The sequence below is a fragment of the Oryza sativa genome, chromosome 8, assembly GCF_034140825.1.
Source record: "Oryza sativa Japonica Group chromosome 8, ASM3414082v1".
In the NCBI taxonomy this organism is placed as follows: Eukaryota; Viridiplantae; Streptophyta; class Magnoliopsida; order Poales; family Poaceae; genus Oryza; species Oryza sativa.
Genome location: NC_089042.1, coordinates 23681002 through 23696852, shown reverse-complemented (window position 1 = coordinate 23696852; position 15851 = coordinate 23681002). Strand labels below are relative to the sequence as shown.

The 15851-nt window shown below is 41.3% G+C and overlaps 2 protein-coding genes across 2 annotated transcripts; both read left to right on the top strand.

The window, feature by feature from the left end:
- Nucleotides 1–839: 839 nt before the first annotated feature.
- LOC4345834 (uncharacterized) lies at nucleotides 840–5335 on the top strand. Its single transcript, XM_066303789.1, has 4 exons — nucleotides 840–1052; nucleotides 2882–3223; nucleotides 4062–4550; nucleotides 4920–5335. The coding sequence occupies exons 1-4, from the start codon at nucleotides 840–842 to the stop codon at nucleotides 4965–4967; spliced, it is 1092 nt and encodes a 363-aa protein (XP_066159886.1). The 3' UTR covers nucleotides 4968–5335.
- Nucleotides 5336–8490: 3155 nt separating this feature from the next.
- Nucleotides 8491–11592, top strand: LOC4345833 (patatin-like protein 2). The gene is made up of 6 exons (NM_001422597.1): nucleotides 8491–8729; nucleotides 8825–9003; nucleotides 9174–9363; nucleotides 9821–9982; nucleotides 10377–10685; nucleotides 11134–11592. The coding sequence occupies exons 1-6, from the start codon at nucleotides 8586–8588 to the stop codon at nucleotides 11365–11367; spliced, it is 1218 nt and encodes a 405-aa protein (NP_001409526.1). The 5' UTR covers nucleotides 8491–8585; the 3' UTR covers nucleotides 11368–11592.
- Nucleotides 11593–15851: the final 4259 nt, after the last annotated feature.

The window sequence follows — 15851 nt, the reverse complement described above, 5'->3', positions numbered from 1 at the left end:
TTTATCTTTTAAAGTACTATAATAAAAATAAACATGCATTTATTTATTATATATACTATAATAGAAAAGTAAGATCAAAGATATATCTTGTAGACCGTGTCATTGTCCAAAACGTCAATTAAAATAGAACCGGAGGGAGTAGCACATACTCCCTCCATTCCAAATTGATCTACATATAGTTTTTTTGGGTTTATTCCTAAATGACCTACATATTTGTGTTCATTTATTAGTTCTATTCGTTATTTGTGCATTGGAGTAAATGGACATTGATGCATGCATCCATGCACACATATATTTATAACCCATATGCAATATATTGATTTGCTATTGGCTAGAAAATAGTGGGGATGGTGCATGCATTGAGTTTGCTGCTAGAGTAAATATAGTATGAGAGAGTTATTAGCTTTTTTTGGTCTTGGTGTACCTATGAAATACTCAGATCAATTTAGAATGGAGAGAGTAATTAATTAAGCTTTAATTATTACAAACTTAACAAATATATATATTTGATATTTTAGGACAACTTTTATATAGAACGTTTTCGCACGAAACATATTGTTTAGTAATTTTAATTCGAGTGAGCGGCTATCGCCCCCTCCCTCCTCCCCTTCGCCTCACCGCTGCCCGAGTGGCTCGTCAGCAAAGCCGGGGCCATATGGATGGCGGCGGTGGGGCGCTCTCCCCCACGAGGAAGCCCAGCGGCAGGGACACCGGGGGCTGCTCGGTAGCAGCGGGTCGTGGGAGGTGGTGACCGAATGGTCGGCGTGGCGGATCCAGCCATGCCGGAGGTGGATCCACCTCCCTCGGCAGCGGATCTGGCCCCCCGCATTCATATCGGGATGGAGTGGCGCTCCCGTGGCCAGATCGAGATGGAGCGGCGCTGGCCGTGCCGCATCGGGAAGGAAGCCAAGGTACAAGCGAAGGACGTCATGGCTCTGACGGTGGCGGTCGCGGTACCCATGGAGGAGGCTGAGGTGCAGGTGGAGGAGGTCGCGATGCTGGCGGTGGAGGTCGCGGTGCCGACAGAGGAGATCATGGCGCCGTCCAGAGGGGTTTGCGCTTACGACGGAGGAGGCGGAGGCCACTGCGACGGTGGCGCAGCCCACGGTGCGACCGAGTGGAGGAGGCATAGGGCGTGGGCAGCCCCAGCGTTCCTAAGGAGGGAGAGGCGGCGAGGGTAGAGGAGGATGAGCGGGCAGCGGGGCTGAGAGCGCGAAGGCGACGCGAGGAGGAGAGAAGGCGGCAGGCAAAGGGAGCACGTGGAGGCTCCGATTTGACGCCGTGGCATGCTCACACGGAGGAGGCGTGGGTCAGTGCCTCTGAGGAGGGTGAGGCGGTGAGCAGGCCGTGGAGGTGGGGGGGGGGGCGGGCGTGTGGCAAGGTGGCGTGACAGGCGGGCGATAGGCCAACATGGCGTTAGATGCGTGGCTGGCAGTGTAGTGCGTAGGAGTCCAGCATGGAGCGCGCAAAGAGAGTGCCCGTGTGGCGGCACGCGGAGGCTGGCCGCCAGTGGTGGAGCAATGGCGTGTAGGTGTGGAATCATAGGCGGCGAGTGAAAACCTAGCCCGGTTTTGGTCAGGTCGGCAACATTGGCGTTTTCGAGCTCGCTTCTCCTCTTGAGGGCGTTGTCGTACCATCTCATCCCCTCTAGTGGGGCTACCGGGTGAAAACTTAGTCTCGGTTCTCTTTGAGAACTCGATGGACGGTGGCGACGGTGCTTTCGTTGTTTCTCTCCCTGGAGTCGTTGTCTAAGCAACCCCTTGCCAAAACCTCCCATACAATGGGTGCAAGCTCGCTCTAGACTATGTCCTTCTGTGCCAGCACCCTAGTTTATGCAAGTTGGCTACGTCAGAGGGTCTAGGGGGAGAGCGGTTCCATTCTTCTCTTTCACCCTCTCTCCCTCAACCCTAAAGATGTGGATAGAGTGAAGTTTGGTATCGTTTGTTAGGGTTGGGTTTTGGGCGATTCCAGCTGTAGTTTCTTTGTTGGCTTAGCGGTGGCCGGTTCGGTGCTAGCATTTTCCTGGGTTTGTGTATTGGTGCTGTCGGTGCATGGGTGGTGGTTTTTTTTCTTCGTTTTTCTGAGTACGATCTCCCAGGGTTATAATCTTATGATTTTTTCCTGCTCTATCAATATGAATTTGTGCTGTCTGGTATGAGTTATTCCAAAAAAAAAAAGTAAGATACGACGTGGTCGCAGGATGCGAGGGATGTAAATGTATTGAAGGGATACGCTCATCTAATAATTCGACAAGGGTAATTAAGTGGTTACGCTCTTTGTTTCAAAAAATATAGATACTTTCTAGGTACTTGGATAATTAGCTAAATGTAGCTATATTTTAAGAAAAAGGAGTAGAAATCAACTTTTTTTTTGTGAAAAACTTAAATGCTTAAAACCAACATTCTTTTGAGACGATGGGGGTACAAGTTATTTTCCCCTTATGTTTAACGGTAGTTTCTTCTAAATTTTCGCTAAACTCTCTAGGGAGAATGAGGGAACATAGATGGAACTTCCAAATAAAATCACGGGTCGAATATAATCCAAGTAATCACATTGTACAATCACCTAGAAATTTGCTCACTTCCATGTGCCAAAAACAATTACTCCTTCACTGAATCACTGATATAATCAAAATTTTTGGTAAGCAATTTTCTAGTGCAAAACAATCAAAATTTTGGTGTAAAACAACAAAAAATTTTAATTAAAAAAACAAGCCAATTTTGGCAAGCAAAGTTGGCAGGAGTGCACTCCTATAAAAAGTGTTTTTTTTTTTAAAAAACGAGGAGTACTACTTCACTAACCCATTAGAAAATGGAATCTGTGCAAAAGGAAGAGCCCAATTAACCGTACTATTGTTGCGTCATGGGCCGGGCCAAATCAGACCACTTCGGGATGTAGCCCATCGTACTCAGAGTCTCTTGTTAAAGCCCAAGTAGAGCGCAAATCCGGCCCGGTCAGAGTTCCCCTCCTCCTGGTTCCCGGCGGCGACTGCGGCGGCGGCGGCGGCGGCGACGCGAACGCCGAGATGAGCGTGTTCGGCGGCGACAGCTGGGCGCGCGACGCGCGGCAGCGGAAGCGCCGCCTCGACGACCTCATGCTCCCCGCCTCGGCAGTGTCCCCATCCTCGTCCTCGCCCGATTCGTTCAGGAGGCTCTCCAACGGCAAGTTCGCCTGCCTCGTCTGCCCCCACCGCCCCGTCCTCGACTCCCCCCTCATGCTCTCCGTAAGCGATCCCCTTCTGTGCCCCCGCCTTCCTTTACCCTAACCACGTAGTTGGATTCTAGCATCTTGGATTCTAGATGCTTAATGGTGTACATTGTTCTTGCCTATGCGTGAGCACGAAGACCGGCTCGTTAAATTTCTAGTCCTGACCAATCGATTTTTATTTGGGGTCTGAATGAACCATGGATTAGGAAACTGTCACAAGATAGATTGGTTCAAATGTTGATAAGAATGGTTCAGAATTCGGATTGGTATGAGAGAAGTAGGTGTCCTAAGCCAGTAGTACCTCCCTTAAGTTAAGTATGATGAGGTATTGTGTTTGATGTTTTGATTAAAGAGATTAGCATTGTGAAGCTATTGTGTTGTCATGTGATGTGGAGCTATTCTGTCCGTATTGAATTTCTTTGCCACAATCGTTGTCAGTTGTTGCCGTCTAGAATAATGTAAAAATCTTGTCCGTGAAGCTTATTTGTGAAATTTCCTGGATTGTCATGAATACATATTGGATCAGTAGCATTCTGTGTGTATGGTTGGTTCATTTGTCCATGTTACTTTAGTGTGTGTCAGCTATTTTTGCTTCAAACATCGAGTGATATGGCTCTCTAGATCCAGTTTCTTATCCAATGAAAAGAGCTTGGGGCCAAGTTGGTCCTTCGGTCTAAAGCGCTCTGTGCATCATGTTGTACATGAAACTTTGTGTTGAATGATCCTAGGGAGTATATATATGTTAGACCGAGATATGTTCGTTATCCGTCTCTTTTGCATTTTGTATTGTTGAAAATTGCGACCACGTGTTCTTTGATTATTTTCTTCATCTCTAAATGACAACAAATGAACAGATGCATAATAAAGGTTCACGGCACATTGCAGCAGAATCGAGGCTGAGGGAGAAAGAATTATCAAGACAACAAGAGATCAACAAGAGACTTGCTATTTCTCCAGAAGCTTCCGTTTCAAGTTCTGGTAAGCAACATTATGGTGTTAGGTCTAGTGATATGAAAGAAAAACCATTGATTCAGCAGACAAGACAAGCTATTTTGGAAGCACAGTCCAGCAGATTTATCATCGACAGCGCCAACAAGAAATCTCATGATCTGGAGAGGACATCAAATTCTTCACTGTGTGATTCCCAAGTTACTCCTAGTGTTCCAATGGAAAAATGGAGTGGAGATACTGTGAAAGGAAAAATCTTTGCTGGTGACAGAACTGCAACCAAAATGCTTGCAGAGGAGCAAGCAGATTTCCAAAAACGCCAGGAGCAAGAACTCAAATTCACTGCTTCAGGATGGAAACGAGATGGCCATGGAAGATGGTACAGGGATGAAAATGTGAGTCACATTTTTTTTTTGTATGGCTCTTTCTTTTGTATGTTATTCTTAGTAGTCAACTCAATATAGAAAGAATAACAATAGCTTTGCTCATATAGGCTAATTATTCTTTGTATTGCTGTCATGAGATTTAAGTTGCTTTTGCTATCAACAATAATGAATGATTCCCAATTACTAAGCCTTTTTACACTAAGTCACATAATGCACTTCATATTTTTGTGGCGGACAGTGATGTGGCATCAGTAGAGGTAATGTCCTTTGACCCAAGGGCCTCATAGAGGATAGCTCATTTCTCCTCTCCACTGTGCAATCCAAATTTATACCAGCATCTGTATCCACTAACTATTAAAATGCAATGGTGGATGGCAGGTGGAGTTTGACTCAGATGAAGATGATCCTAACATATGCCTTGGCTAACCATTTTAAGGGCATTCTGGATGCAACATGATAATGGTTCGACCTTAAACTCAGATTGCTATTTTCAATGCCAGATGAAAAGCATGAGTCCCTCAAAGATTTTTGCTCATCTATGCTGTCAGTCTTCCATACTTACTGGCTACTTGTAACACAGGTATCTTGTCTAACAGGTTGATTATTAGTTGTGCCGTGGTTGTTGTACTGTCTGTTTTCTAATTCTTTTTCCTTGTATGTATTCATAAAATGATGATGTACTATAATGTGCCTACTGAACTGAATTTGTCTTTGCGAGTGAACCAAAGCCTCTGTAATGTTCTAATTCTGTTGTTACTATAGATTGATAATTTTGGAGGGCGTTCGTATGATCATATCTGGACCTGCTGTTAGCCTGTATAAATTTATCACAGAATATGATTAAGACTTGTACTATTGTTCGGTCACCGGGCTACTATTTTGTTTGCGCAGCCCTGTCATCATGGTTTGTTTCAGCAGTAGTACATGAAGTTATTCATGAAGTGAAGGAAGGGAAGTGTGCCCGCTATTTCCATCAATATAGACTTGCAAAACTGAAATTGATGTCAATCAAACCGACTTCATCTCCAAGCACAAATTGCGTGCGACACAAAAGAAAATAACTAATTAAATATTTATCAATAGCTTAGTTTCTTTACCTTCCACTCAACAACCAGGTTAACAATCTCGATTATTTTTTTGGTTAATTCCCACCTGGTTCGAAGTAGTCAATAAACAACACGGATCCACAGCTTTTTTAGTATGATCATTATCACAAATCACAACACACAAGCTCACAGCATCTTATTTATCAATCATAATAGCTGTATGTATTTTTTTTGTTTCACGCGTTCTACTTTGAGAAGATAACGTTAAGAAAAGAGAGACAACATTGGTGGATTTATGTTTGCATCTTCTTAGGTCTTAGCTGGTAGTATTACATCTGTTCCTCGTTGTAAACATGTTTACATTGTAATGCATATATTTTGTTTCTTAAGAGCACTAAGACTTCCTGACGATGTCAATGCAAGTACTTGGAAACATTAATTATCTCATCCTTTGAATATATATACCTTCCGACAAGCCGTTCAATATTTCAACCAAAATAATAGAATTTTCCACCCCCAACTGGACAACTTAGTTTGTGTGTGAGGGGAGCATAGCATTTTAGTTATAGCGCACCCTAGGTGCGGTTTAGCGCATATATATATATATATATATATATATATATATATATATATATATATATATATATATATATATATATATATATATATATATATATATATATATATACATACATACATATATACATATGTATATGAACGGAACCGTCTGATTGGAAATGTAAATCTGGGCCTCATCTTTTCGCTTATGCTTACAATTATCAGCTAAAATTTGAATTTTCTCATGAGCTGATTTTGAGGTTTTTTCATCGAATTTTATTTTCCAACCTTTGCTTTTAGATTGCTAAGAACACATATATAAAATTTTTATTCACAAATTACTTTTCGTTTGCAAAGCGAAAAGATGGCTCCGATTTCTTATACGATTTGAGAAAATCCAATATATATGGATATCAGTCAAAGCCTCATGAACAAGCAAACAGAAACAAATTTTAGGTTTAGAGTTTTATAATTACTAGTAATATGCCCGTACTTTGCAATGGATCAGACCCATATAATTGGAGATTGGATGAATTGAGAATAAACACGAATCAAGCTCATATAATTGAGTAATGGCTGGGTGGATGGATTATGGATAATAAAGCAGAGGATTCTTCAATGGTTACCACACGAGAAGGAGCAGACGACCTCTACTGCTCTACATGGGGCAGATGGAGGACAACTCCGCTTTTAAAGTAGAGAGAATCCCTTATATATCACTTTAAATTAACTGGCTCCTTTATATGCCACTTCAAATTGGCTTCTCCCTTTTATGCCACCGGTTCAAGTTTCTCCTCCCTTTTATGCCATTGCCGTCAGTCCACCGTCAGTTGACCATTAACTTCATTGTAAAAAGACGCATTTGCCCTTGAGAATTAGTATACAACCAATAATAAGTATTTTAGTACTAATATAGCTACTGGATACAACATATGAAAATTGATTTTTTCTGCATCACATGCAATTTTAGCCATTACCATCACAAATAAATTTTCAATGTAAGCATGAAACATGCAGTTTTCTAACAATATTTTTAATATAAAGAGCATTTTTCACTGGTTCTGACAAAATTTTATTCACTCAAAAAGGATTTAAAATAAATTAGTTATGATTTTTTTGAAGTTTACACATTTTTTAGTTGAGAGGGCATATTGGTCATTTACGAAAAAAAACTAATCTTTAACTAACAGTCAACTAACACTATAGTGGTGGGTGTGGCATAAAAGGGTAGAAAAACTTGAACTAGTGGCATATAAGGGAGAAACCAATTTTAAGTGACATATAAAAAAACTGGTCAAATTCTAGTGGTATATAAGGGATTCTCTCTTTTAAGGTAACATAGATACTCCTATAGCTTAACTAAAAACCAAGGCATAGTGAAATCAAAACAAAATTGGATGTGGCTTTTAATGCATGGCTCAAACAACCAGTACCATTGTTGTGACCAGAACCCAAATATACAATAAGTATCCTCCTTTTTCTTCTCTCTATCAACATGTGCAAATCTCTTAACTTTTCAGAGTGAACGTTGTTGTAACCAGAACCCAAATATGCAATATATATCTGCTTTTCTTTTTTCCTTGAATGTCAAATATGTAATATATACTGTATATCCGCCTTTTTTCTCCTCAAAATCTGCAAATCTCTTAACCTCTCGGAGCAGATGTGTGGATGCTTATTGCTACTAAAAACCACGTAAATATAGTAAAATACACCAACCATAATTTTTCCCCCTCCTCTTCTTTTTCCTTATCTCCTTTTCCTTTCCCCCCCCCCTAATTTTCTTTTCTGTTTTTCGCTTCTTCCTCCTGGATTGGTGACTGCAAACCATGCAACTTAATTAACCGAAGCTGTTAGTTAATTTGTCTTATTTTATTCCTTTTTATCTACATTAATTCTTTTCTCCCACATTGGTTCCATGCATGCTATTATCATTTCCATTATTGCTCGAGAGAAAATATAATTAAGCACGTCTCAGTATGTTATCCTAATTAAACGCGATCTGCAAGCATTGCGAAATTATATGACAAGTTGTAGTTGACGCAGCACTTGTTAAGTTTCTTCTCAAACTAAGAGCATTTTAATAGATATTCTTTTCAAGAAAAGTTCAAGCAAGGCACCAAACCGTTGAAAGGAACTGATGATTAATTAAAGCTAATTAAACGATGTTGTTTATTAGGCTTAATTTTTTTTTCTTGATGAAGTTTTTATTAGTCTTAGTTGGCAACTGCCGGTTAGCCTATGTATCTCTGCAGCTGACCTGGCCAATCTTTGTTCCTTGCTTCCTTCTGTTGCAAACGTGCATGTCTTTATAAAAGAACCCCAAATTGCTTGCTTGCCTTCCTGCTAATCACCGCCAATCTTGCATTGTTCTTTCTTTCGTTCCATAAGTCGTTGCATCAATATTAGCCTGATTTTGAGCTATCAAAGTAGCAAAACGATGGCAAGTGCTAGCTCACCGGAAGGTGCAAGTTCGAGCTCTCCTGAAAAGGTCAAGATGGTCACCGTCCTGAGCATCGACGGCGGCGGCGTCAGAGGGATCATCCCGGCCACCATCCTCGCCTTCCTTGAGAAAGAGCTCCAAGTAAGTGATGAACAATATAATTGAACTAAAGTTGTGAATTGTTCTTGTTACACTGTGACTTAATTATTAGTGATGACTTGTCTGAGTTTGTGTAGAAACTGGATGGTCCGGATGCTAGGATCGCTGACTACTTCGACGTCGTCGCCGGCACGAGCACCGGTGGCCTCCTGACGGCGATGCTCACTGCTCCAAACGAGAACAACCGGCCACTGTTCGCCGCCGACGAATTGGCCAAATTCTACATCGAACACTCGCCCAGCATCTTCCCACAGAAGTAGTAACCTAGTCCCATGCATATGCATGCACACATAGCAAACCAATTTGTCATATAAAATTACATTTCTTAGTACAACATGCATCGTTTGCTTGCTGAAGATTGCAACAACTTGATTATTATTTATATATATATTCTAATCAATGGTGAATGAGCCGGTGAATTCGCAGGAACTGGGTCTTGTCCAAGATCGCCGGCACGCTGAGGATGGTGAGTGGCCCAAAGTACGACGGCAAGTACCTCCATTCGCTGCTCCGAGAGAAGCTCGGCGACACGAGGCTGGACAAGGCGCTGACGAACGTGGTTATTCCCACCTTCGACATCGCTAACCTGCAACCAACCATCTTCTCCAAATTCGAGGTACAGCGTCGTTTTCTTTCTTCCCATGATGTTTCAGTGACCGGGCTCATCACCTACACACGAGCATAATTTTCGTCTACCCCCCATCAGTGAAGCAGCTACCACCAATTTTGCTCTAGTAGTGGATATCAATCATCAATGTCAATATCCACTTTTCCAGTGGAATATATAGCCACAAATAGAGCTAAGACGATGATGTGCACAGTTTTAATTAGGTGGCTTAATCAGAACAAGAGAATTTTTGGCGAATGAAGATTAACCAAAGATAAACTATTTTTGTGTATAGTCTTTTTTTCGAACGATCAGGCTGTTGCCGACGTTTTATATAAAGAAAAAAGTGTCCCATTTTAAGAAGTAATCGGGACCAAACCTTATAGTCAACACACATGGGTATAAACTATAAAGGATAATGAAATGTTTGGAATTTCTAATATATGGATGGTTTGGTGATGATCAGTTGAAGTACAAGCCACTGAAGAATGCTCTCCTGTCGGACATTTCGATCAGCACCTCCGCCGCACCGACCTTCTTCCCGGCGCACTATTTCGAGACCAAAGACGACAATGGCCAGACGAGGGAGTTCAACCTCGTCGACGGTGGGGTCGCCGCCAACAACCCGGTAAGCACCACGTGTCGCCGATGCAAACCTCAGGTTTCTTTTTTTAGGACTTTTAAGGGAATCAAACTATTTCCTGTGAAAATCCCATTCTGCAAAAGAGTCCTAATAATACTCCCTCTGTTTCTAAATATTTGACACCATTGACTTTTTTAAATACGTTTGACCGTTCGTTTTATTAAAAAATTTAAGTAATTATTAATTCTTTTCCTACCATTCAATTTATTGTTAAATATACTTATATGTGTACATATAGTTTTACATATTTCATAAATTTTTTTAAATACGACGAACAGTCAAACATGTGCTAAAAAATTAACGGTGTCAAATATTTAGAGACGGAGGGAGTATATCTGTTGGAATATAATAATATATAGACATGGAACTGTATGTGTAGACATTGTGTGCAATGAGCCAAGTGTCCAAGTATATCATCCTCGAGGACAAGGAAGATTGCGACTTCTTCCCGGTGAAGCCGACGGAGTATGGCAAGTTCATGGTGATCTCCATCGGCTGTGGGTCGAATCACGATCAGAAATACAAGGCCAAGGACGCTGCCAAGTGGGGAATCTTCAACTGGCTCATCAAGGGTAGCTCAGCTCCCATCATCGACATGTTTACTTCTGCTAGTGCTGACATGGTTGACATCCACCTCGGTGTGCTCTTCAGCGCTCTTCAATGCGAAAAGAACTACTTACGCATACAGGTAAAATACCTATTTGTGCTAGATGAGAAGTTTTTACTATCCATAAAGAGGTAGTACCACCGTACTTTGACCATTAGTATCTCAAAATATTTTGAAAACGTAAAAATCATATAAGTATATTTTTTTCTTTATAAGACTTGCACAATATTCTAATAAAAAATTAATGATCAAAGTGGAACGTCAAAACTGAGTAAAGTAGCCTAAACAGGACCTAAACAATGTCCATATATTGCACTGCGTTTGAGTCTATTTGGGGAAAAACAGGACCTCAAAAGTAGCCTGAACTCTAGTTTTCTTTTCAAATTAAGGAGCCTAAGGTCTAGTTTCACCTTGTTCTTAGTCGTAATTTGTGACTTTTCTTCGATAAAGAAGACAATTAGAAAATTTTTCTCTAACTTAACAAGATGTTGTATCGATATATGATCGATCTGTTGGAGTGTAAATGCAGTATGATCAGTTGACGGGCAGTGCGGGCTCGATCGACGACTGCTCCAAGGAAAACATGGATAACCTGGTGAAGATTGGGGAAATGCTTCTCGACAAGAACGTCTCACGAGTAGACCTGGAGACCGGCCATTACGTGGATGTGGCCGGCGAAGGCACGAACAGAGATCAGCTTGCCAAGTTCGCAAAGCAGCTCTCCGACGAGCGGCGCCGGCGCCAAAACGAGCCCTCAAATTAAATTGAATTAAGGAGTGATAAAAAAAATTAAAGTGATTTTACTGTTCTGCTAGGCCGTAAAATCTCTTTAAATTAAAATCTCGGTTATGTGTGATGGTCGAACTGCTTCTGATTGAATCGAATTGGTCTTCATGTGTGTGTTGGGGGTGGTTTGTTACTTTGAAACATGTTCCTCGTTCCATTTTTGTATATATCAGAAATAAAAACTTCCATTTCTCTAATCATATATAGTACATGTGGAGAAATAAGTCCATGTTTTGCACAACGAAGCAGAGGGTCCAGACTCTAAAAGACACATGTTAAGCCATGTTCACTGCTACTCCCTCCCGGTTGATAATACTTATTGTTTTGGATAAGAGCACGGTCTTAAAAAAACAACTTTAACCATTATTGTCCATTATAATATGTATAAAAGTGTTAACAAATATATGATTTTATTAAGTACTTTCTAAGACTAATCTATACATGTAGTCATCATATTTGAAAGACAAATATTTTAAAAATGATTCATAATCAAAAGTTCTAAAGTTTGACCTCACCCTTACCTAAAACGATAAGTATTATTAGCCCGGAGGAAGTACAAAACTGCTTAATCGTACTACCTCCGTCCTAAAAAAATTGCATTTCTAGCTCTAAGGCTTTGTCCCATAAAAATTATATATCTAGCCATTTGGGCCCTAGCAAATTGATTCATCTAGATAAGTTTCCTTAAGTTCTCTCAGCTTGTAATTAAAGTATGCTAATTATATGGGTTAATTCTCTCAAACTTTCTTTTAATCATTTGTATATATGGAATGTGTGCATGCAATGGGTTCATTAAATAAGGTCATTATGGTTATTTTCCAATCCTATTGTTTTGTTCTAAATTAGCTAGAAATGTAATTTTTATGGGATGGAGGGAGTAACACCCTATCAATACCAAACAAGGAAAACTCAGCATTGATAGCGGTTTCCTGTCCACCCGCCGGCCCATGCGCGTCATCCGCATGGAATAACCATCATTAATGATGCCACATAAGTGCTGGTTCATTAAAAAAACCAGTATTAATGTGTTTCCACATGGCTAGTTTTTCAAATAAATAAGCACTGATTGCAACGACGTGTGAGCTAGTGACAGTTCATGCCGGAGGAGCGAGGGATGATGGATCTGATGCCATCACGGTGAAAAAACGAGTTGACACTCAATGGGATTTTTTTTTCTAGTTAACAAGCGTGTCTTGTGCTTGTTCCGAAAAAAGTTCGATATGGATGTTTGTATATGCTTAGAGATTATGCAAAAAACTGGATCTATGTTCTGTAAAGTGTTTGATTCAACCATACCAATTTTTAGGATGCCTTTGTGACTGCTACTTTAGTTGGATTCGTGATTGTTTTGTTTTGTGGATAAAGATGCTCGATGATGATGCATCGGCTCGGCTTCAATAGAGTCGTACCAGCTCTTTTGTTTTTCAAATTGTCACCCTATCACTCTCGGATTAGGAACCGGTAACATGAGGATCCTCTCATAAGTGCTCAATAATTAGTGCTAGTTTCAAAACCAACATTGATGAGGGGGAAAAACTAACACTATAAGTATTGTTTTGTAGTAATGGTTTTGTTCTTGGCTTACTCAATTTGTGTACATGGGCATTTACTCAATTTGCCCGATATAAATGACTTGTATAGGGAGAAAACATAGTTTAACGTTTCTTTTTTATTTTTTAACATGTAATTTCATTTTCATCATAAGTTGGTTTTAACTATAATTTATAGACGATATCTTATACTGCAATAAAAAATATCTCCTTTATCTTTAAACAAAAATTAACTATCATTTGTAGACTGTTTTGTGAATCAGGAAAAAAAAATGTTCTCGTCATATATCCTCTCTAGCGTTCCAAGAAACTGCACTGAACGAACTTCTATATGCATTATAAGTCACATATATACTTTGCCGGCAAGAAATCTCAATGAAAGATGTTATGAAGACATAATTAAGTTTGAGATAATTCTTGATCAGCTAACTGTACGTACAATAGTTTTGCTTGCAGGCTGATCAGAACGCTATCCAACTTAGACAAGTTTCATATTTCCACTGTATCTCTGTCTCGTATCTTGGCAAGGCATTCTTTCATAAACAACTCTATGGAATCCAATTCCAGTGGCAATTATATTAGTCCGAGCAAACAACGTCATCAAAAAGAATATTAATTTACACTTACACTGTGCTTATCAAGTCACCAAGTTGATCACATCCCTCATGTACACACTAATTAATTACTACGTCCACGCCATTGACTATGAACTTGTACTATATCTATATGGATTAAACCTAGCTAGCTTATCCTACATGCATGTTCTGGTTCATGCATGGGAAAGCTACTTGTGCATTATCCATTGCTTTGAAAGTGACATTGTCAGAGGGTGAACTCCTCCACCAGAGAACTGTGAGGCCCCTCTTTTTTTTTTTCAGCCGAGGATAGCGGGTGAGATTTGAGGACCCAGTGAGCGAAGTTATGTGATGTCACACCCCAATCTGATACCGCCGTACAACGGCACCTGACAGGAGCGTGTCGTAGGGAAAACTGCGCGAACCGCTTCCTACGAAACCGCGATCTCGGTACCAGTCCCAGGACATAGTGCTGGTACCCACGGTGACAAATATGAATCATAGCAATCTTTAAAATAAATAGAGGACTTATTTACCTTAACTTAGGTTGCAGCTCAGACAGCCCGAGAATACAACCGACGACACGGACGAGGCGAACACCAACAACAGCAGCAGCGGAACCAACGGTCTAATACCCAACACCACAGGCGACGGCTGGGAACCAGGACGAAACCCTAATCTTCACTTCACTTTATCTTCTCTTCAGGGCGGAGGAACTATATATATTTATATATTTATATAGAGCAAGGGTGAGTACTTTCGTACTCAGCAAGTCACGGGAACTTAGGTGTTTAATGCAAGCTTGGAAGAGAGGCAAGGTTGTTTTGCAAATCTTTTATTTGAAGACATTTTGAAATCACTAAGTGATTTATTTCTTTCTAAGTTTGGGCCGAAAAGAGACTTGCGTCTCGATTCGACTTTAAGAGATGTTTTTCAACAGCTCATTTGGCAATGTACCGACCTCCCGGGTCAGATCATTACTTCTCGGCTCCCAGAGCCATTCCACTTGATTAATCGGCTCCCAGAGCCTTTTTCATTTTCTCGGACTCCCAGAGTCCAGCTACCCAGCAGCACAACAATCCGCTTCCACTCGGGAAGCCTAGTCTATGATGCCCGCAGACATCCCGAATCACACAGATTCGTTTCTGACCACTCAGGTCGTCCATCTGCCACATAGGCTGATTCTGGTTACGATTCCCACACCACAACAACTTTTCACAAAGCACAGGCAAACAAATCTACGCAACGGGAACCACCTCACATCCGCCCATGACCGTGGGCACGGCTGTTCGAACAGTTAGTTAACCTCTGCAGAGGGGTACACTTTACCCACAAGACACGAACTTACTCCAGACACTGGCCGGTGTCAGAGGTTCGCGACAAAGCCTTTCCCAAGCCGACCCAGGGTTACCTCATGCCACATAGAAGGATCAAATCCTCACGTAAGTATAGGCCATTTTAGGCATTCACAAATCAACTCCAACCACCTTGATCGGTAAGTGAGCAAGCTTCTCGTCCTTGCCTTACCAGGAACCCGGTTTGTCCGACCCCGCCCCGGCGTTCCCAACTATTGGCATGCGAGGTTTCCCTGAACCGACTAGTTACTTAGCCAGGGTGTCCCATTCCACCTTGTGGTTGCACTTTGATTATGTTCGATGAGTTTCCTACAGGAATCGGTCCTTATATGCGAATACGGGACAGTGCCACATAGGCACAACCCCCGCATCGCGAGTTTTCACAATTCATTTTATTTTCAAACACACCGACACCACATGTCGGGTTTTGAAGGCTTCACAAACCCATTTCCCAAGTTTTCGACAAACAACGGTGTATGTGGGATATTTGGTATACGCGCTCAGAGAACACGAATACCGAGGTACCACAAGGGTGGAGCGACAAGGAAACAGGGTAGTACGACCTACGGAAATTAGTGCGACTACTGGGTAGGTCCGTCGGTTTGGCACGCAAACCGAGGCCAAGCAAGTTAAGTGTGATTCTAATAATGCAAGTTGCAAATAAAATAATAATGACTTTTCAATTATAGGAGCAATTGATCAAAGGGTGACTTGCCTTGCTCAAGGTCTTCACGAAGCTTCACGAATCTTCGAGAAAACCCGCGATCGACGAAAATCCGATAACCGCAACTATACGCAAACAATCGAAAACCTAAACAAAAGACCAAAAGAAAGATCCTATTTAGACCTATTAGTAGTGCCATTAAATAGGTCTCAATTTTACGGAATTACTGGAAGTGGAACGGAGGCGATCGGAGCTACGGATCGAGGGATATGAATTTTGGAGGTCTAAATGGATTTTCTGGACAAGGAAAAGGAATT

What these genes read in the sequence shown, in the direction of transcription:
- LOC4345834 (XM_066303789.1), top strand. Translation starts at nt 840, where the DNA reads ATGGAGTGGCGCTCCCGTGGCCAGATCGAGATGGAGCGGCGCTGGCCG. An exon ending in TCATGGCGCCGTCCAGAGGG is followed by an intron (nt 1,053 to 2,881) that starts GTTTGCGCTTAC and finishes GGGCCAAATCAG; the next exon opens with ACCACTTCGGGATGTAGCCC. An exon ending in GATGGTACAGGGATGAAAAT is followed by an intron (nt 4,551 to 4,919) that starts GTGAGTCACATT and finishes GGTGGATGGCAG; the next exon opens with GTGGAGTTTGACTCAGATGA.
- LOC4345833 (NM_001422597.1), top strand. Translation starts at nt 8,586, where the DNA reads ATGGCAAGTGCTAGCTCACCGGAAGGTGCAAGTTCGAGCTCTCCTGAA. An exon ending in TCCTTGAGAAAGAGCTCCAA is followed by an intron (nt 8,730 to 8,824) that starts GTAAGTGATGAA and finishes GAGTTTGTGTAG; the next exon opens with AAACTGGATGGTCCGGATGC. An exon ending in AGAACTACTTACGCATACAG is followed by an intron (nt 10,686 to 11,133) that starts GTAAAATACCTA and finishes GTGTAAATGCAG; the next exon opens with TATGATCAGTTGACGGGCAG.